The sequence below is a fragment of the Rattus norvegicus genome, chromosome 4, assembly GCF_036323735.1.
Source record: "Rattus norvegicus strain BN/NHsdMcwi chromosome 4, GRCr8, whole genome shotgun sequence".
Lineage (NCBI taxonomy): Eukaryota > Metazoa > Chordata > Mammalia > Rodentia > Muridae > Rattus > Rattus norvegicus.
In genome coordinates, this window is record NC_086022.1 from 174,328,288 (window position 1) to 174,351,602 (window position 23,315).

A 23,315-nucleotide genomic window follows, 5' to 3' on the forward strand; every position below is an offset into this window, starting at 1 on the left:
AAAATATGGAATCATTTCTACTCATAAAGCCCTTCAGTGAGTTTCCAATTTGTTTGGACAGAAATCTGAACCATTCAGTGTAGAGCACTGGCTCTCTGTGCCTTCACTTCTAGCACTAACTAGCACCCCTGCCTCTCCACTTTGCCACGCTCTCAGTTTTCTAATTACCTTACCAAGAGTGGAGATCTCACTTTGCTAGAGGTTCTTTGGGGTCAGAAACGCACCGCTTTGCTCTACCCACCTGCAAACATCCTATAATATCCTTTTAACTGATATAGATTAGTTTTAGTATTTATTATTTATCTTCTAAAAGAGCATAGTGCAGAATAAAAGTCCAGTGAGGGTTCTTAGTGAATTGGTGATTTTTGTGTAACCTTTAAAATTTTACTAACTATCTTAATTGCTGAAACCATTATTCTAATTCAACTAAAAAGTATCTGTGATTATTTCCAAAAGTCAAATTGGCTTTTACCTCAAGAGAGCAAAATTCAATTGTAAAGATAGTTTCATAAAGAAATGAGGAACTTATTAATATCTTTACAAAAGTATTGATATGAGTTTACTTCTCAAACCTGCTCTCGATACTTTTCTATGAAAGATCCTTGCATTCTCCCTGGAGAGTTGGACATTTCAACATAGAATAGGCTTTTGTTTTACTTCTATTAAGCCCATTTATAGTCCATCTTGCTAGATGCCTGTAACAGTATCATATATTTTATTAGCATTTGCTACATTGAAATTGAAAGTGTATCTCATAGCTAGCCTACAATGCTATTCTGATTTTGGAAAAAAAGTATCTGATGTAGGTGAAAAAAATAAAAATTAGTTTTTACTTTCTAAATGGTTTGTTTTTACTTGTATGTATGTATGTATGTATGTATGTATGTATGTATGTATGTGTGGTTTGATATGAGACTATACCATGTGTGTGAGGACGCTCTTGGAGGCCAGAAAAGGACATCAGATCCCCCCCAGGGCTGGAGGTGCAGGGACTTGTGAGTCACCTGGCACGACTGGTACAGATTGGGTTCTGATCCCCTAGAAGAACAGAATGTGCTCTTCACTCCTGAGTCAACTCCTTAGCCCTATTCGACTATTCAATAAAGTTTGTTTCTTTTTTCCACTAAAGTGTTCGTTCTTTTTGTTTTCAAGTAGTCATGGAGAAGTTTAAAAACAGAAAAAATTCTCCAGTGAATGTGAGTCCATATATATTCAGAAGATGAACGGGGCTCTGTTTAGAATGCATGGACTCTCTCCTAGAATTGATTTTTATGAAAGTGAATGGATGGAGATTGCCAGCCACCGTCCACTGTGATGTGTCTGTTTTTATCATTCTTAACGTGAAAAGCTCAAGGCACATAGGAATGAGCCAGCTCGTCTTAAAAAAAAAAAATAACAGGACCTTGTAGGTTATGTGAAAAATGGAGTAAGATTATTGCTTGCATCAGAGAATAGGAAAAAGGAAACGCAGTATAGAGTCAATTATAGATAAAGGAGCATTCAAGAAATTACCGTACCTTCTGCATTACCGTCATTTTATGTCATTTCAGAGATTCTTTTAAGCCCAGAAAGATTGGAGCGAATGTGGAAACTATGAAATAACATCAGTGAAAAATACTTAGACACCAAAATATGCAATGTTTTAATAAATGTGAACTTTCCCGTCTTTAAAAGTAGATTCCCATCACTGTTGTCTTTCCTCCCATCAGTATCCCCCGACTTTTCACTCAAATTGCATGTTCATAACCACCACGACCAACTTCTCAACACATAGAGGCTCCTGTCCCCAAGGACGATTCATCCACCCTACATACAGCTTATTCTCTGAAGTCTGACAGTCATTATTAACTTAGTGTACGATATCATACACTAAGAATACATTCTTCCCCGTTTCCTGTCAGGTAAATTATCTGCTATGTTACAGTGTAGAAACCAGAACTCACCATCAGTTTCTTGCTGTCCTTTTCTACTCTTATGATTTCAGTTAAATCTGGTTCTAAGTTACCTCATCTGGATTCGTTCCTAGGAGCCACTCTGTTCTCACTCCTAGGAGCTTTTTTTACACACGTGTGCTGCAATTAAATATAATTGGGTGGTGTCAGTCAATCTTGGGTCTATTTCCCCATAGTATACTACTACTCTCCCTACTCTATCTAAAGGACATTAAAGACAAATCCCTGCTCTTCCTGGACAGGGACACACTATTCTTCAGAGTCTGCAAACTCAATAGAGCACCCACCTCTATCCAGTTCTCAAGTACTCGCTTTGCCAGATGAATGGGGCTTCATCAGTCTCGAACCTCATTCCTTCCCCGAAACCCAATGCGATCCAGGATGTGAGCTCAGAGCACCTCACCTGCAACATACCAAGCAGGAATTCATGTTTGTGCTTCTCTGATCATCTCTCCAATTTCTGGGTCCCAGCTCACTCCAAATTTAAAGTCATTGATAACTGAGAATTCTCTTTTGCCATTGGGGGGAAAGTTCAAATTTCTAAGATTGGTACTTGACATTCCCAATGAATGAAGAATGAAGGAGTCCATGTTCTTCTAATTGTACCATCGTCTGCTTCTTTCGGCTTGACTTCATCTTTTATACCAGTCACTGTGAGTGACTCACCATCTCTCAGGCAGAACTGCTCTTTTCCCTCAGATATTTCCAAGTCTAGTGCTGCATGACTTTTCCTGGAGAGATGTGACAGACATGTGTGCACCCAGATATGTAAGGATGCCATACCAAAACACAACTCTACAGAAATCTAGTTTGATAACTAAGCTAATCGGCTTATCCTGCTAGTATTAGGCGCACACATAACTCAGCAGGAGACTACTGTAAAGCCCACTCCAGCACTGACAACTGACAACAGAATGAAAGAGAAAAGGCTGCATCTCTGGGCTCTCTGCTCCAGAAGCAGGTAGCTCTCTGAGCAGAGTGCATCCTCTCTCAGCAACTGCTTTTGGCTTGTAACCTTGTGGAGGGACCTTATGACTCTCATGACTTTTGCTTGAACTTAAAACTCCCTGAGTTTCCTAAGCATGATTGCATTAGCTTCCTGAGCCTTAATGAGCCTCTCTTCTCCCCCATGAGAGATTGTTCAAATTCACAAGAACCCTCTTCACTTTCCCACACTGGGTATTGTGTACTTTTTCCCTTGAAATAGTTTTTGTGAAACTCCATTACATCACAACCCAGCCTGAAACATTCTTTAAGACATGTTCCTTGGGCTGGCAAAAATGGCCGAACAGTTAAGGGGTGGAGGGGGTGGCTTTCTACCAGTTCTGATAACTTGAGTTTGATCCAAAGAACCCGTGTGATAGGAGGAGAGGACTCTAGCAAGTAACCCTCTAACTTCACATACAAGCCATGCCACCCTTACCACCCCCCCAACACACACACACACACACACACACACACACACACACACACACACACACAACTTCTAGTTATTTCCTACCGACTACCTATGATGAAGTTAACCAGTCTTTGCTATGTGTTCACAATAATGTAATAGTGTGAGTCAGGTTATTCTATTGCTAAGTCCCTCTACATATCAACCTTAGAAAGAGTAAAATTATCACTCGTTGAGTATATGACTTTGTATTTGTCATCAAAGTTTTCAAGGGGACATCTCCATTCAAATACTCAGATATTTTTCTCAAAAAATTACAAGAAAATGTTGGGGAAAATCAAGGATATCGTTTGATCCTTTCTTTGCTTTTCAGAATCAATTTTCCTCTTGAGATAAAGTCACTTCCAAGAGAATCCATGCTCGTTATAAAGCTGTTTGGGATTGACAGTGCCACCCACAGCGCAAATCTGCTGGCCTGGACCTGCCTTCCACTATTTCCAAAAGAGTAAGTACATCACCTGTGATTGATGGAGCTCCTGTTCCAATCCAACCTTCTGGGAACCGAATGTTTATCAGGTTATAGCATAATGAGAAAATCAAGAGGACATTTTACGCTAAAATGAGGGAGAGCAATAGAAATCATGAGTATTGAAATCAGAACAGAAGAGTCAGAAATGGAAGACTGGCTTTAGAATCAGACTACATGCTCTGCTCAATAACTAGGTCATTTACAATGGAGAGATGCTAGAGATGCTGCTTGGGCTGTCAAAATGGTTGGCAAGACCAGCCTCAATGACTTTTTCTTCATTAAACAGCCAACTTCTCTGAAATTACTATTTCAAAACGAATATATTGTCGTTTAGAAAAGAAGTCATAAAATTCTGACTAAAGTAAAATCATAAAACATGTCAATTTTGCTAGTATTATTGCTAAAAACAAAACAAAACAAACAAAAAAAAACACTCGGCAACTCCTAAAGGTGCACATAGCTGTGAGTGCAGAAATCTCTCCAACCCAGAAGACTTTGAAAGAAATCAACTGTTTATTTAACCTGCACTTTTTGAGAATCATTCATGCTTAGAACTTATTGCCTGTGCTTTGAAGGGAAAATATTTCCAGAACCATCAATGTATTTAAAAAAAAACATGGAAAGTCCTGCTTTAGGATCAGATGATAAAATCTGAGAGCTTCAAAAGACAGAACTTGTGTTATTATGCTAATATTATTATAAGACATGTTTCTACACATGTTGCCTCAGAAAAACATAGTGTTCTGGAAGTATTTAAGATAATACTTTTCAGTTTTCGTTTCCAACAACCAGACATTATAGAGAAGTTTTATCAAACAAGCCAGATCAAATTTTAAAAATTCATTGGCTTATTTCTGATCTGGACCATGTGTGTTCATCTGCTTGCGTGCTTGCGTGCGTGCGTGCGTGTGTGTGTGTGTGTGTGTGTGTGTGTGTGTGTGTGTATTGTATTATGTGCCTATGTGTGTATGTGTATATATGTGCATCTTTCTTTGTTTACACATACATTTATGTGTCCTGTATATTTATGTTCATCTTTGTCCTATGTCCTGCATATCTGTTTCTATGTATGTACGTGTCTGTTGCTTGATTTGAATTAATGCATCTCCATGTATATGTTGAGCACAGGGGGATGTATTCATCTCTGTAAAGTCTACCATCTTCCACAAAATATAAATAGGCAATCAATCGATGTTTTTAACAAAATGGAAAAAATCAATCTTTGTAGACGTATTTTAAAAGCCTACAGAAACACAGGTTAGATCTAGTAGGGATGTGTGCTGCTGTTAGCAGACATTTCAAACATTTGACTTGAGTGTTACGGGCATTCATGACTTTCTCCCTAAGAGCAGTCACATGGCTCTCATTCCAGTTGCAACTGCAGTATTTTAGATCTAACATTCTTGTAAAGTCATATTTTCTGCTATTAACCGGAAAGAGCACTCCATGCATTTGGTCCTCTTCACCAGCCTGCTATAGATAGGGATGTCAGTGTAAATGCTGGGTCCGTGCCAGCATGCATCACTTACATGCATGGGGTGGTCTTCCAGTGTGGAAGTCTGTGGGAGGCCATTATCTGGAGTGGATCCACAGTGACGATTTTTCAAGGAAATGTACGTAAAGCAATAATTAGGCACCAGAAAGCACAATAGACTTCTATGGTTGTTTCAACAAACATTTGGAAATATATTCCCAACAGACTGTTTTGCATCAAAACCAGAAAATTCTCCATCTCTCCTGGGATGAACAGTCAAAAGAAATCAAGATTGCTCTAAGATATCAAAAATCCATCAGGTTCAGCTATTGAGACACAGCTACAAATTCTATTTTTCTCCTTACCACAATTCGCAGAGACTCTCACTCTATTTATTTGTCATAGATATTTCCAGAACACTGAAAAGTAGCATCTTGCTTTCATTTCCACTCGCCGGATGACCCTTGCCCATAAACATCCGATATTGAATCTTTTATTATAGTTTGAATTGCCCCTCGCCAGCTGTGAGCCATTGTAATGACCACTTATATAGATGCAGTCTCCAGCATGGACATGACCTCAGAATGGCTTCCTGGAGGCAGTCTGCCTCTCCGGAGCCTCCACAGTGGGCTTTTGAAAGAGCAATGGTAATTAAGCTCAGATATACCTAAGAGGGATGCATTAGAGGATATCCACACACAAAAATAAGCATTGACATTTGCAAGCATCAAAACCACTCACCTTCAGGTCTATAGAGAAAAATATCTCAAATCCAAAGGAAAGATTTAGTGAGCAAAATCACATAACCTACTTTTGGAGACAAGATTGTCCTTGTATCTATATTCACAGTGCTTACCCTACTTAAACAAGGAAGGGTTTTCTTCCCACAATCATGTCAGGGAGCTCCTTTCCCAACTTAAGAACACAGATAAATGGTGCACTTGTTACTTAGCATCTTTACTGTGGAAGTCCCTTCATCACAGAGATTCCCTCCATTAACTGAAAGACAGACCCTTCTTTAATGTTACAATATAAACCAAGATCCCTATTACTCCCCAGAGATTCTTATTCAGTTCTTTTCAAAAGGGACAGCATTTTGAAGACTCCTGGGGTGAATTAAAGTCTTGAGAAATAAGAATAATTTGCAGAATTTCAAACATGACCCAAGATAGGTCTTACTCTCCAGCCAATTTGATTTCTTGGGGGGGGAGGGTTGCCCAACTTGTTAATATTGACCATGTCATGACATCTTTGCCTCAGAATCAAGTAGTAAACAGCAGCTGCACTGTTTAAATTCATTGGTTTTCTTATGACCCACAAAAGGCCCTCCATTCCATTGCCTTGCTTGAGAACGGAAGGCTCTGTGGAAAGGTGGTCTGATGTCAGACATCAATCCACTTAAAAGTAGAACAAAAGCCAGAATTCAGGCCTGAGTTCCCACCTTGGTTTCTCTGTTTTCAATTTCCTGCTTTGAGATGCCACATCCTATAACATGAACATACATAAAAATGTTACCACCCTACACAGGCTCTGGCCTCAACATCCCAGCAGCTCTCCATTTTGAAATGCATGAGCCTCACTAAGTCTAACAGGGTGAGGGTCTCAAGGTATTTTATTGTATTGGATCCTGTGGTTCTTCTGGCTTCCAAGTGACATAACCATCTGTATACTCTGACCCTTGATGCTGGGAATTGATGTAAAGATTTTTGATGACTAAACTCAGTAGTCATTATTTTGTTGTTTTAGGAAGTAGCGTGACAGTAGCATTATCCAGTTGATTGGTCTCCCTCGATGAAGCAGACTTGGGGTTGAAATTTTTAATCACTAAACTGAGCACAAGTCAAGCTTAGAAGACCTTAAGGATATGCAGGACAAATATCTTCAAGTGCCATGTACAAAAGTAGAGTTTAATTTCTAAGCACAGATTTTTTTTCAAGGAGTTATGAGTAGTACAATTGTGCTACACGGGAAGAGTTTACAATCTTGTGGTCAGAGCTAGTTAGCCTCTCCACACCACCCTTCTGAAGCCAGCCTTCATGGCCAGAAGAACCCCAGCACTATGAGAACTCTTGAAAAACATTGATATTTTTGTCCAGGAAATCCCAGGAAGCTTAGCTAACAAAGGGTAGATGCTGCAGGCGAGCTCCAGGAATCTTAACACACAGTATGATGCATGTAGACAGACTTTGTAACTTTTGTGTCTCTTTGTTTTGTTTTTTGTTTGCGCATAGGTAACTTACCAATAAGTATTTTCACTGTAGCATCTTATTAAGTTTTATTTTTAATATGGATATTTTGCATGCATGCAAACCTTTGGACCACTTGGGTGTCTGGCCCTCATAGAGCCCAGATGGGGGCACTGAGTTCCCTAGAACTGGAGTTACAGCTGGATGTGAAACACCATGTAAATTCTGGGAATCAAATCCAGGTACCCTGGTCCAGCAACCAGTGCTCTAAACCACTGAGCCATCTCTTCACCCCAATAGTCACTGCTTTTTAATCACTGCTGAGTCTCACCTATGTTGGTCTAAATATATACATTTTGTTGTCTCTGTATCTAAATTTTCTTTATTGTTTAAATTAAAACCGTCCTCTGCTTTATATATAGCAATACAACGTATATATTTAATAGCAGTATAATAGAGTGATTTGGCACACTTTTAAACAGAAGAAAAAAGGAAGATCATTCAGGTTACAGCTGTGCCCTCAGCACTAATTTTTAAATAATATCTCTTTCAAAATGGATTAACATAACACAGCATATTCAGGGACTAGTCAGGTCTGAATCTTATTGCCATGGTGAGTGGAATTCAAGAGAAAGCCCCGTCTCCTGAATCCACCAACACTCTCAGGTCTGTTTTTCATTCCTCTCTGGTACTGATCCTCTTTTGACATTTATTTATGGGAAAGTCTATGAACACCCTGCTTGAAGTACTTGGTACAGTCTCTTATCTGAAAATAAGCTCCCAACAGCAAACAAAACAAACACCTGAAAAACAGAACGGCCTTAAGGTTTGTATGGCACGATCCTCCTTTGTCTATTCGGTAATTCATATTCTCTGTGCCCTCTTTCCTAAGCCCCATGTATCCTTCTTCCACAGCAAGAACTCTGACTTCATTCTAAATCCTGGGAACCAAGCTGGTGTGACTCTAGATACAATCTATCTAAGGGCAGAAAGAACAGACACCATTTGATTCTTTCTTGATAGAAACCGGGTCAAATAAGTCGGATTCTTTTTGTTTGTTTGTTTCAAATGTGGCCAAGACACAATGTTCCAGAAAAAAAATCATAAACCTAACACATTCCAAGAGGCAGGTGTAGAAATGTCATCTTAGGAGTTCTACCCTGCAATTAATCAGGGTGGAACTTATAGCCAAGCACTGGCTGTGTGAAAGCTCTTTTGGATAAAAATGCCTAGTCACTCACACTCTGCTTTCTCACACTCTGACTCTCCTCCCAAGGTGAAAGGGCACCTGGGGTTAGAAAGGAAAGGAAAAATTAAGAAGACCCCTCGGCCTGCTAACTCTGATCTCCAAACCTCAGCCCCCATTAAAGCTGATAGTCTTTTTGTTTTATCAGAAACTGGCAGCTAGTGGAGCTCATTAGGATCTGCCAGTTTAGCCAGGGGTGCTGGTTAAGCCTGTGTGAGCTGGGTTATCTCTGCCACTATGTAACCACCTGAAGTTCTCTGCCAGCTCCTGGTAGGCCCTGAATTGGACAGCATTGAAAAGATGGTTTACCTTAATCTTGCATTTACTTTTGCTATCCTATGGGTCTACACTTCCAGTTTGGTATACTGAAACCAAACATCATTCTAGTTGCCATTGGAATATGTTGCCAAAATTCTGGCTTGTACACAGGTATCATTTAATTATTTTTCTTTTGCACAGAGATCTGTCCATTTAGGTGCTATTGCAGCCATTGGAAACGTACATGATTTCTTTCTCGGTTAAAGTTATTTCCTCCATGCTCTCTCATTTACTATGCTAATTTACAACTGATTTGAAAGGATTCTGAACACGAATAATCTTTCTATTTATGTGTAAAGGAACATTTCTCTTGTGAAGTCCTACAACCATTTTGATTCTGCAGCCCATATGCTGTGCCGATTTAAATCTCGTCTTCCTATAAATTTAGACTCTTTAAATGCCCAAGAAATTTAGTTACTGCATGGAGAGGAAGAAAAACAAAATCTCCAAAGAATGACCATTCTTCCTGAGTTCCAACACCCATAAATCCAGAGTGCAAATCTGAGATGGTAGCCAGTCATCACCACCAAAAGCTATCACCAACACATGCTACTGTCAAAAAGTACTGTAATATTAACCACCTATGAAAATAAATGTGATAACTATGAAAACATGTTACTTGTGGCATGTTAGCAGGGAGCTGTCAATCAGCGTCTGGACTTGTGGAGTATATTATTTCTCTTCTAGCTACTGAATGAAGTCATAGAAACAGCTGCCACTTTCCATCCCAAAATAAGCATGAGCAGACACTCACAGCTCTCCTTGAAGTGATTCCTGTCAGTATGTACATGTTGTCTTTTGCAGAAAGTCTCCGCTGGGGTCTAGGCTTCTCAGCATGACACTACAGAGTGAGCCTCCTATAGAAATGATGGCTCCAGGAGTATGGGATGGGAGCCAGCCTACCCCACTGACCCTGCAGGTAAGTGTGAAGCTACGAGGTTAAAGCACACACAGCAAATGAGTGTTGTTAAGCAATGTGCTGGCCGGTTACAGAATCACTTCCTTCCAGGGTCATTATACATTATACATGTCGACTTCCTCCAACCTGGATCTGGGTGTCTTCTCTCTGTTTTCTTTTATACCCAGCTATCTCCATGCAATTCTTCCTACCCGAGAATGTAAAAGCAGTTCAATTTATGTGTTCACCATCCTGAAAGATAACAGAGAAGTCTTGCTCTCAACACCCATCTTAAGTGTATATCTATCCTTCCTATTGTCTAAAAACATTGTTACAAATTACTGGCTTAATGCCTTACAGCTGCTTTCCCATTGTTACATGTCATGAAAGTCTCTGCTATTGCACCTGTCTTAAATGACTGGGTTCTGAGAGAGTAATGTTAAACAAAACCCACTTTATACCCTATTTTGTCTTAAATCATCTGTACTCTCTGTGACTTATGATGGTGATGACAAAGTACCCAACCACACTAGTAGGTTCACAGTGCCAGTAGGACTTCACTTGCTCATGGCTTTGGTGCCTTGTGTTGACTAGAGACCAGCAATACAGATATGCTACTATGTAGAGAAGGAAGACTAGATTTTCCACTTCCACAATAACTGGACAACACAGCTGGAACACAGTTTCTCTACCTTGGCAGCATTTTGGACTGGACCCTTCTTTGTGGTCCTTTCCCTAGGCAAAGGATACATAGCAATATCACTGACTTCTAGCCATTCTCCAATCCTGACAGTCAAAAATGTCTCCAGATACTGTCTAATTTACTCTGTCAACAAAAGTGCCTTCCACTGAGCATCCTGTTGGAGATGACCCTCACAGAGCTCCAGTTCACAGGTATGAGGAGAGAGTAGTATAAGGAATGGGGTTAAAGAAATATTCACAAAATTTCTAAAAAAATGTGGCTGCACATTAGGGCAGAAAAAAATCTTTCCAGGAACTAACTGAGAAAAACTGTCAGCAGCCACTTGATGACAAGAAAGAGGTAAGTTAGTGCAGATCTTAGTGTGTCACACCTAGGTGACAACTGGCTGGTATATGCCATGTTCAGTTTCTGTAGAAGTGGACACATAGCAGGGCACATGGAGACATTTCAACCCAATAAAGAAAATCCACCATAAATGTGATAAATATTCTCATGCTGAAAGTAGGAATTACCAAACTTCAAAGTGCCCATCATTTTGATAAAATCAATCACAAACACACACACACACACACACACACACACACACACACACAGAGAGAGAGAGAGAGAGAGAGAGAGAGAGAGAGAGATCCATATAGTGTTACTCACATGTCCAGGTGCCTGGGATTAATCATTTGGGATTCAGGAGTCATCCCCGCTGCCTAGCAACCTCTACCACATACAAAGTAATGTGACCCTGGGGGTGGGGGAGGACTGCACAAGCTTTCATCTAATAACCGCAATCCAGGCGTCAAGATTCCTTCTGGTAATACAAACATTACTTTGTCTTAGATTATCTTGTTTATTTTATCACGTTGGAGCAATTATTGACCAATGAGAACAAAGCTCATACCAAAATAATGATTACAATGAATAATATGGATTAAATAGAATAAAATGACTTGTTTCTCCACTAAATAATGAGAAAATCAAAAAGGTTAAACTGCACGTCAAGTTGTAACTCACACAGTCTAGAATGTTCCTGGCTTTTCTCCACAGTGCCAACAGAACAGTTCAGCAGAGCCCAGGGAATTCTGTGGATTTATTAACTTTAGGATGGAAAAAAAAATATTAACCTTGAGAAAGGAATACGGAACCCAAGCAGTCTTGCTCTCTCCACAGTTCAGAAACATCCCTGTTGCTGTCACTGCTGCTAACTGCTGCTTTATTTGCAAGAATCAGATTATCACGGAAGTGAGGTTTAATTGAAAGCATATGGCACCAGGGTAACAGTAGGACTAGATTCCTCTCCTGTCTATAGATGGGGCATCCAGAGACAAAGTGAAAATATTGTTGGATTACACAATGCACGTGGCCAAGGAGCTCATAGGAGTAGACACGTGTGAACATGGGGCCATTAGAGAGTCACTATTTCTCGAAACTTAAAATCCAACAGAGGGAAAATACTTACAGCGTCATGAAAAGCTCATAGACTGTCTATCTTATCCAACGCCACTGAGAAATATTCTAGACAAAGTGTACTAAAATATTAAACGCCACTTACACTTGAATGCTAGCTCCAAGCTCCAATGAGTCTTTTCAAAAGGTCTGTCAACTAATGAAAAAGTATAACAAATAGAAATTATTGTTTCATTCATCTCTACAAATCTAAAGCGAACATTATCAAATTGTAACCGTCCTTACATACAGGTTCATTACACAGGAAATCGCTTCTTTGTTTTCAGATAGATTTTCCAGCTGCCACGTGGGAGTACGTGAAACCTGAGACTGAAGAGAACAGAACTGACCACCAAGAGCCTCCAAGAGAGTGTTTAAAACACATCGCCAGACTCTCCCAAAAGCAGTCTCCCTTGCTGTAAGTGACCTAGGTCTGGGTTTAGCCCTCTGTGTTCCTCTCTGGCCAGCCATGCTGGATCCACTCATGTCTTCTGAGAGCGCACCTGCAGACCCACGTGACCCTCGCACTTCCTGAGGCTGTGCATGATGGACCATGAGTTAATGTTTACGAACTAAAGAAGTGGCTTTACCTCGTTCACACAGACTTTTTATGTGTCCAAGCAACTTTGGCTTTAGATGAAGGAACAGTACGAAGTTGGGAACGATTCAGTTCTGAGCGCTAAAAGCAGCGAGAAACATTGTGCAGCCATCATTCAGTACGGTCTCGGAAGCTGTTTTAGTGAGCAGGGGGAATTGAATTTTAGTTATCCTGGCAGATACTTAAGACAACAGAAATAAATCATTTCTAATAAACGCTAAGTCTGTTAGTAAAGAGTTCTCATATTGGCCAACCAGCAATTCTCTAAATAGGACAAAAGTCACTTGGTGGAACCACACGATAATTAGTGGCACTTATTTGCTCTCTGGTAGTGTCTGTGCCCCAACTCAGCAGCTGTGCTCCTTCATAATATGCTATAGGCATAAGGCGTTGTACGCATGCGCAGAGGTGCATCAGCACGCACATATGTTGCTAGGACCACACTGGGATCCTATGTATAACAAGAGACACTGTGTTCTAAGAAAACTTAAAACGGGGAGTTAGAGTTTTTGTGTGGTCCTTTTAAATACAAGTTTAAGAGTGGGCTACAGAATCAGTAAAATAATAACCAGCAAAGCGGGGAGGAAGTTGGTGTGGTTTTCTAGCAAGAGTTTACAGTGGATCTTGGGAGGGAGCAGTGGCTGGATTGGAGAGAATATAGGTTAACAGTTCAATATTTACGACACTGGTTAAAATTTGGAAATAAGGCGCCTGAGAATCCAAACAACTCAGGATAATAAGTTGATGGAGAAGACCAGGCTCTAAGCTGATCACTGATAGGTTTTCTTTTAGTGCTGCAACAGATATAATGTATATAATATATAACATAATGTATATAAATAGATATTTTAATAGATATAATAAGTATATAAATGTTATGTTATATATAAGAGAGATGAAGGAAGGAGAACATTTTAGGGGTAGAGGCTGGGGATAGAAGTGGGGGTTGATACGATCAAGTTTTATCACATGTGATTAAATTCTCAAAATAAAGCAGAGTTAGAATCCAAAACGTTAAAAGTACACTTATCACCATGCACTTGGGGTTAACTTAAAAACACAAACTCCTACTACATGAACAAATATGTCTAATTATAATTTGCAAGGTTTGGCCTCTTTGTTTAAAGATGCTTAACATATCAAGACGTTGCCACCTTTTTCATACTTTAAATCTCTCATTCCAATTGCACACTGAGCGATGTTCTTATATGCGGCACACTTTTTTCAAGGTAAAGTGTTTTATTTTATATATTTTAATAAAATGTATAAATAGTAAAAATATAGCAGAATATATTTATATATTCGTTTAGAGTAGTAAAAGAAGCTTCCTGCGGTGGGGGTGGCAAAGGCATGAAAAGAGAGTGTCGCTTATCTGTTAAGAGGACCGTGAGATGCTTCCACCATCTTTGGGTCCTAAAGGCAGACTTTAATGGCAGCTACTCCCTGAGGAGGCACGAGCCCTGAGGGCATGCTTGTTTTGCACATACTCTATGAGAAGAACGGTGGATAGGTTTGGAAGCATAGCACCAGAGAATACAACACACCCAAGATAGAAGTTGAGAGAGCAATTAAATGTGCGAGTGAGCCTGATGACGGCAGGGCGATATGCACGGTGACGTAAGAGGACACGTGACAGACAGCAGAGAGGAGGATTTCATGAGGTGAGGTGGTCCGGCAAGGCCTCTTGGGACAGTTGACATTCGAGTGAAAGCTTAAGTGGGTAATTCTGTTTAGAATGTAAAGTTATGTGAAGAGTTTAGAAAAAAAAAGCAATTGAGAAAAGTAAATACCCAATCGGAGTCTCAGGCTTTGAGAGGGACTGCCACATATGGGAAGTCTATGGAGGGAATTTTGTCATTAGTTGGAAGTGAATGAAACCAACAGTGGTTTTGTTTCAAACTAGAGAGCAGGACTCAACACCCACCGTGGCTATTCACATTTGGGCTCAACCACACTGATACATCATCCAGCACCCACCGAGTCTGATTACTGTTCCCCTGTGTACATGGGGCGTGGCCTGCAGCACCGAAAGAAAACACATCAGTGGCTGCACTCTCACAAGGAATGACTCAGAGCCAAGCAATCACACAGTGTTGACTGATTCTCAGTGGCAGTTGCTCCACAGTTGGGGTGTGTGGAGAGGACCTCCTCCATCTAGGTTGAGAATTTGGCTAACTTGGTCTTGTGTGGTCTCATGTAGTAATCACAGGAGCTGTGAGTCCAGGAAACCATCCGCCTTGCGATGTCCAGAAAGCAGCATCTCATAGCTTGGTGCTGTCTCCTCCAATGTTACGTTCTTTTAGGTTCCTTTTCTCCTATGTTCCCTGAGTCCAGGTTGGCGGGGTGGGGGTAGGGGGTGGGGGAAGGGGGTGGGGCACTGATAAAGACTATCCATCTGTGTGTCAGGGAGCTCACAACTGCATTTACCTCTAGCTCCAGGAAATCCAACAACCTCTCTGGCTTACAGGGACATACACACACACACACACACACACACACACACACACACACACACACACACCGTAGAGCCACACAGGCATACACACAAAAGAAGTCATTAATTTAAAGACATACATTTTAACAGTGAACTTCCCCAGTTGAATCCTACTTGGTTTTCTGCTTCAGATTTTGTTTATGTTAATGTACACACTAAAGCAGCAACATTCCCTTCTGTTTCACTTAAATGTAATTATGTGCAGTACAGACCGACTCTGGACTGTGGGAACAGATGGATCACAGCCTTCAGTGTGTGGAGTTTCCAAATAGCATTTAGTTTGGCGACTTAAATCACGTAATGTTTTGTTGTTTGCTCGGTGAGCTAACTATTCCTTCTTTCAAATTAACATGTAATCAGAGACAGGAAATTCAGACTCAAAGGTAACTGTGATACTTGTAAAAGCAAAAAGGAAAATAAAGGCTTCATATCAACCAATAGAATAGTTCCCTATATGTGGAAACATAAAGGATATATATATATGTGTGTGTGTGTATGAATATATGTATGTATATATATACACATATGTATGTATTTGAAGAATTTATCTTGAAATCAATGGATACTTGGCATGACATGTATCTGGTACCAGATGGATGGTTCCTGGGGGCTTACAGAAGAATAACACAAGCATATACACAGGAAGCAACTGTGTTTTCAGATATGAATTTCTCTAAGCCTGAAGATGAAGGATGTTAGAAAAGAATAATGTGTAGTCCACTTATTTTTAACAGAAAAGGGCAGAGATCAGAGCTTAAAGATGATAAGGTAGGCAGAAACTTCAGAGCACAGTGTTGTGAGAAGGAAGATAGGCAGACTGGGAGCTGGACATCTGCACTGGAGTATTTAGTGACCAATTATAGCCATGTAGCCTTCCATGCTCTGCAAGGAGATGTGAGATGAATGCAGACTTCAGAAGTTGAGCAAAACTGAAGAACAGAAATTCTGCTCGTGAAAATATAGGAAGCTCGTAAAACACAGCAGATATTTGATAACTGAATGAAAAAGATGCTTGCCAGGAGTAGGTTTAACTGCGCAGTGTCTGTAGATAGGTGCTGTCCTAAACCTGACCTATTACATCATAAAAAGAGATCTCAAAGGGTTCAGAGTGTTCTGCCTATGATTAGGCCTCCATCTGAACACATCGGTTCATTCCGTGTTAAAGCTATAGGAGGATGTTCTCAGCAGTGGGGAAAGCCTAAGAGCCAATGATTGTTGAGTAGAAAAATATCTGGGATATTAGTTAGCATGCAATCAATTTATAAAAAGAAGACGGATGATCATAAAAATATAGATATGGACTAGGTTGAGTTAATAGTTTAAATAATTTCAGAGCTTTAAAAAGCAAACAATGATTTCAATACAGCAACACTAAAGGGAAAAGGAGGCAAATCTCACACATCTAGTTTTTAAAGTTATTCTGTAGATGTAAAAAGTAGAAAGAATTGTGAAAGTAAGTTGGGGACTTCTTTGCTTTGATCTCATGTACTATACATTTATAAGTTAAGAGAAATGCAACAATGACTTATAATAGGCAAAGTCACAGAACTCAGGGTAGAATATTCTACCAGTGATAAGGCCAATGTGTGTTTTAATGATGCCAAGACAATTAATGAACAGAGAATTTGTTGCAAATGGCTACTCTTATGGAGGAGGAAACAACCAAGATCGATAAGTGAGGATGGATGAGATGAAAACTTGATGCCTGACCTCAACCATGGGTAGACGATAAATTATGATGGATCTTCTGAATGTGAAGTCTAGGACTAAAAGGCTTTCTAAGAGTGAATGTTAGGATAGACAGAGAAGGACAGAAAGAAATAATCAGACACAGACAGAGACAGACAGACAGAGGCAGACAGACAGGCAGAGACAGACAAACAGGCAGCCAAAGATAGACCAACAGAGACAGACAGAGACAAAGAGGCAGACAGACAGAGACATACAGACCAACAAACAGAGGCAGACAGGCAGGCAGACAGACTGACAGACTGACAGAGACAGACAGGCAGGCAGGCAAGCAGAAGTTGAGCTTTAATTTTAAAACTGTTTATCAAAGGACAGTAATACAAAAGTAAATGTGAAATACATTCTGGGAAAATATTTACAAGACATTTATAAAACAAAACTGTTGTTTTCAGTATAGGTCAAAGTATAAATGGATCTAAATAAGCCAGCCAAACAGGTAGACACAAAACTAGCAGATGCCTCATGAAAGATGAGAATAGATCTTAAGGGAAATTGTCTACATGCTAACTAAGTGGAAATTTAGAACCAAGATCATGTAATTAGAAAGTATTGGACTACAAAGACAGAAAAAATTCAGTTAATAATCTCAAGCATGCAGCTCAACTGAGAGCACCACAGTTTTCAGGGATGAATGTGAAACTTTACAGCCACCCCCAGTAACAGACTTCTTTCTTCCACAAGTAGACAAGTGACCAGAACCACACAGAAACTAGGTTTATCTGCAGAGAAAGAAAAGGCAACCATTAAAAATCTTCCATGAGTATATTCAAGTGACTTTGATTTATAATGCCCCTCCAAAAGGAAATAACTCATATGGCCACGAAAAAGAGATTGCGTAAGGAAATTGTAGTGTATTCATACAAGAGAATAATAGCCACTAATTATAAAGAATCGACCATTGACACACTCAACAATATGGATAATTTCTGAAGCATTTTTTAGTGAAGGTAGCCATAAATAAAGGATTCCATTAATACAGAATGAAAGAAATCAACCCTTTGCTTGCTTCTGGCAACATGAAAATAAATTGATTTGAACATTGACAGGAGTTCATTTGCTGGGTGGCAAATGCATTTGTCAAAATTCATTGAATTGATTCTGTGCATTTCATTTTATGTAGATCATGATTCCAGAGAGTGAGTGGTACAGGGGAACAGCATCATTCAGTATGAAAGAAGGAACAACATAGCCCAGGGAAAAACAGTAACAAACATAAGAATCTAGATGAGACACACACGTCATATAGACATATCAATCAGTATTTCATTTTACCAATGACGAGGACTTGTGCCTCACCAATCTTTTATAATATTTCTCATACTCTTCTTGGAAGTTTTGGCTGATTTAGGACAAGTTGGGTTGTATAATTTGAGAGAGGCAGGGGTCATAAGTGGGCATAGAAATGGTCATGTGACAGACTCTCTCTTCTCAACAGACTGAATGATTTCACTGGGCAGAGAGCAAGAGGGTAAACTGCCCAGAAGTCAGCCTCTGTGCTCCAGAGTGAGGTTTCTGCTTCTGGTGGTGTGCTTAATAAAGTGCTATCAGAGTTTTCTTCACACTAAGGTTGAACTCTGTCACCCAAGAATAAAATGAGATCTTTGTGAAGTTAGTCAGAGAGCGATCTGAACTCTAGTGGAACAACTCTGCGGTGACATTTCATCCTTAAATTGTGCCTTTTCTTCACAGACCCACTTGCTTCTCAGCTGACTCATTATAAAGGAACAAGTGGGAAACAAGACTGTTCTCTCCAGACCGAGTCGCAAGACTCTCACACAGACATGGTCTGCCCTGGAGGAGACAGACACTTTGCCCACAAAAAATGACACATTTTTCTTTTAAAAAGGTGGTAATGAGAGAGGGAGAAAAGTAAATGTGAATTATCTGAAATGAGGGCAGTTTGTGTTTTGGTTTGTTTTGTTTTCTGCAAAGAATATACTATCAGATAATAAGCGGATGGACTAACCTATTACACTCCTCCGTGATAAAGAACCAGTTTTCCAATAGAAACCAAAACAGAATGCAGGAATCCAGAGCAAAGTTTCCTATTGGCGTTTATAGCAATGCTCAATGCCCTTCCTCCCTGTTGCCAACACACAAAATTTCCATTTCTTTTCAGACTTTCTGTGGAAAAGAGGAGATATTTGTGGTTTTATCGTTTCTACTGCAACAATGAGAACTCCTCTCTCCCTCTGGTCTTGGGCAGCGCCCCTGGTTGGGATGAAGGGACAGTTTCGGAAATGCATGCCGTCTTGAGAAGGTGGACATTTTCCCATCCGTTGGAAGCTCTTGGCCTTTTGACTTCCAGGTAAGACTTAACATAGCAAAATGTATGTTGCTATGTGTTAGGAACAACTGAAAATCAAGGCTATGCAGTTCGTTGCACAGCCAGTCTGCGTATTCCCAATGTCAATAGCTGTGGTTGTTCATTTCAAGTAAAAGCAAGACGTGCATATGAATTTCAAACTCTCTCAGCTTTAATTGTATCTTTGCATAAGATAAAGACTAAAGGAATGGTTACAGTTTCTTAGGTGAGGAGTCCAGTTTCTCTCAAAGAAAAGCAGCTGAAGAAGCTGAGGCAGAAGAATTGCTGTCAATTAAGTGCCAGCCTGGCATACAGAATGGGGTCTTAATCTCACAAAGAAAATGCGTGCAGTCTTTCCCTCCATTTCTCACTAAAATATAAAATCAGCCAATGCTATACATCATGATTTTTTACTGAAGACTTAAAACAATAGAGCATTTATTCCCCATCATCCCAAAGTTGACTAATGAATGGAAAGTTGGTTCAAAGTGTGACATCAGCAGTTGACAGAGAAGAGGAAAACACTGACTCATTTTCTATGTAATATGGCAATTGCATGCAGAGTATATACAGAATAAAAGTGCAGAACAAAAAGAGAAGTAACCCCATTTGGAAATGAGTAACAGATCTGACAAACACTTTTAAAAATACACAAATATCCAGTAAGCACCTGAGAAGATACTTTGTTTGGTATTATTGGCTATTGGGAAACACTGCAAAGGAAGCCAAGCAAAACACATGAGGGGTGTCTTAGTCAGGGTTTCTATTCCTGCACAAACATCATGACCAAGAAGCAAGCTGGGGAGGAAAGGATTTATTCAGCTTACATTTCCACATTGCTGTTCATCACCAAAGGAAGTCAGGACTGGAACTCAAGAAGGTCAGGAAGCAGGAGCTGATGCAGAGGCCATGGAGGGATGTTACTTACTGGCTTGCTACCCCTGGCTTGCTCAGCCTGCTCTCTTATAGAACCCAGGACCACCAGCCCAGGGATGGCACCACCCACAGTGGGCTGGATCCTCCTGCCTTGATCAGGAGTTGAGAAAATGCCTTTCAGCTGGGTCTCATGGAGGCATTTCCTCAAGGGAGGCTCCTTTTCTGTGATAGCTCCAGCTTGTGTCACGTTGACACATGACCAGCCGGTGCAAGGGCTTTCTTTCACCAGGGCTGACAGGAATCAGAAAGTAGAGCATTGCAGAGGAGGCGGAGAAACAAAAACCTCACGGTTGAGAGAGAACAGGAAACAGGTTCAGGCTTCATGACCAATGCTCTACACCCAGCCTGGCAGTTGTTGAACACTGAATTCCCATATGACCCAGTAATTCCACCCTTAATTTTATACCCAAAATTAATTTTTAATAAAAAGATTATGCCCACTTGAAACCCATATATAGTTATTGAGCGAATCATAGATCTTAAAATACATGAAAAGCTCAAGCAACCAAAATGTCCCCCAATGGATCCATGAAAGGTGCTCTGTGCAGTGTCTTAACAAAAAGAATAGTACTGAGATAAGTGACAATGTGGGAGAACTTTGAAAATAGAACACTAAGTGAAACACGCCACAGACCAAGGGCCATAAACTGTGTGCTCCAGTACAGAATGTGTGAAGTATACAGAATGAACAAGTCTATAAGGGCAGTAATTACATTCATGTAACTTAAGGTCAGGGCAGGTGAGAGGAAAGGCTTACTGTGGTTACAAGAAGGTGTGTGTGTGTGTGTGTGTGTGTGTGTGTGTGTGTATGTGTGTGTGCATGTGTGTGTGCATGTGTGTGCATGTGTGTGTGCATGTGTGTGTGTGCTTGTGTGTGTGTATGTGCTTGTGTGTATGTGTGTGTATGTGCTTGTGTGTATGTGTGTACATGTGTGTGTATTGCCAGGCCAGTCTGACCTATAGAGACGACTGTCAAAAAATGATTTAACCAAAATAACCATGAAATAAAGACTACTAATCAATAAAGAGATTTTTAAGTTTGATTTTTTGGGGGACAACATTCTATGTCCTCCCAACAGTCTGTCTTCACTTAGAGTCACCTTAGTTTACACATTATCTTAAATGATCTTAAATATCCATGCATTTCAAAAAGTGTATGGGATATTGGTCTAGAGATCTCGAAAAAAAAATGTAGCAGTTCTATTTACTGGTGTGTAAACTGCAAGAATTCATTAATTTCTCTATTCTCCGATCCCAAAATATTAAACCTAACCCTTTCCTACCCAAACAGATCTTGACAGTCTATTTGAGTCTTACTTTCAGTGTTCAGGGCAAAGTTCTGAATTTGTGACCTTAATATGATCTTCTTTCGGTGCCCACCATAACTGTGAGAAGTAAACGACATTATTGTTCTAATCTTACAATCACGGATGCTAAGATTCATGGAGATTGTCATCCTATGACATAAAAATCGAGGGGCTGAGAATCAGGTGTAGGCACTGCTGCAGACAGAAGTTGCCATCTGAACCACAGTGGTACGGCTGCCTCCCTGTGTTGCTGTAATAGGATATCCCCAGCCAAAAGCAACCAAAATGAAAGGGGTTCTTTTGACTTACAGTTCCAGGGAAATAGAACAAACTGTGTTGGAGAAAGCATGGCCTGAAGGAGCCTGAGTCTGACCTGGTGGTTATGCACAGAGATAGAAAAAGAAAGAAGTGGGGGACAGGCTAAGAAGCCTAAAGACTGTCCATCGGGGTGCACTTCCCCTTAAGAGGACTCTGAGACCTCTCGACCCTCACCAGCAGCTGACAACCAAGTGTGCAAATGCATAAGTCCCAGGGAGTTCACAGCACCCAACTTTGATTCCCAACACATGTGTATAGTGGCTCTCTATCACGGTCACCCCAGTTCCATTGGATCTGACGCCAACTTTGGGGATCAATCCATATTCAAATCACAATACTGCTTAAACACTCTGGGCTGTTTTTTTCCCCTCCTACTTGTGAACAGACATGGCTCTATTATCCCACTCCTGTCCTCAGCAGTGTTCTCTAGAATCATCTGACTTAATCGTCAGAGATGAGCAGAGCTACTGCCCAGGCAGAGATCCGCTCATTAAGCTGCACTCTGAGAACCTGGGTGAATCGTGCTCTGCTTGCAGGCTTTCTAGATCCTTATCGAGCAGTAGATAAGGTCACGGCAAGGTTGGCATGTTTCCACTGTGAGCATCCTGTGACTCCCACTCTCGGTTTCACCGAACTGTTAAAGAACTTGAGGACAAGCTGTTTCCAGAAATGAGCCTTCCCGCAACTCTAAATTCAAAGGCTCACTCCCCAGAGAACAGAATGTGCTTTATTATGTGAGCTATCCAAGAAAAAGGTCTTCCGGCTTCTACTTCTTCTTCTTTATGGTTGTCTTTTCTCTTCTTTGAAGCATCTGTTGTTGTTTTGGTTTAACCTCTTGAGAACTGGTTTGCTCCAGCTCGAGTTTGGGAGGGTTTGTATACTGCTGTTTACTTCCCCCTGCCTGAAGACTCTCAGTGCGTTTGCGTGTATTCTAAACAAGAGACAGGCTGGCCCTGAATCTACCTAGAACAGGCCACTGAGTGCTCACATGCCACCACTGAGGTCTGTCGGTGTGCCCGCTAGGTATCAGTCCTTCAACCAGAGAAGGGCATCACAGCAAAGACTTGAGCTAAGATCGATGGTTCTGGGCAATGGCTGCTGCTTTCCTGAACCCCGATGCGAAAGCACAAGAATCCAGTGGATAAACAGCAAGGAAAAGTCATTCTACTGAAAAGATTTAGATGTAAAAACCAACTCAGGAAATTGCATCAGGAACTTAAAGAAAAGGCAGACAAGGCACCAAATCTTGCTCCCCTCACGTGATGTAAAATTATTGTTTTCCGGGAAGAAGAGCAGTATTAAATAAAGCAGGCCACAGCTTACAAAATCAATTTTCTTGTGAGGGTGGATCACTAAAACACTTGCACAAGGCCATTCGCTCCCTTGTTTACTGTATAGATTTGATTTATATGAAGTCTTGAGTAGCGTCATAAGTAGGAAGCATGAAAATCACAATAGTGAGACAATTA

The 23,315-nt window shown here is 40.5% G+C and overlaps 1 protein-coding gene across 4 annotated transcripts in view; it reads left to right on the plus strand.

The window, feature by feature from the left end:
- Pik3c2g (phosphatidylinositol-4-phosphate 3-kinase, catalytic subunit type 2 gamma) overlaps positions 1-23,315 on the plus strand; it is a 367,852-nt gene that overhangs the window by 112,761 nt on the left and 231,776 nt on the right. For all 4 annotated transcript variants that reach the window (XR_010065609.1, XR_005503143.2, NM_053923.1 and 1 more), the window contains 4 exon segments: positions 3,722-3,853; positions 9,906-10,020; positions 12,427-12,557; positions 19,100-19,288. Coding sequence is in view for 2 of the 4 variants with exons in the window: in NM_053923.1 (NP_446375.1) it covers positions 3,722-3,853; positions 9,906-10,020; positions 12,427-12,557; positions 19,100-19,288 (567 nt within the window). In the remaining 2 variants the exon portion in view is untranslated.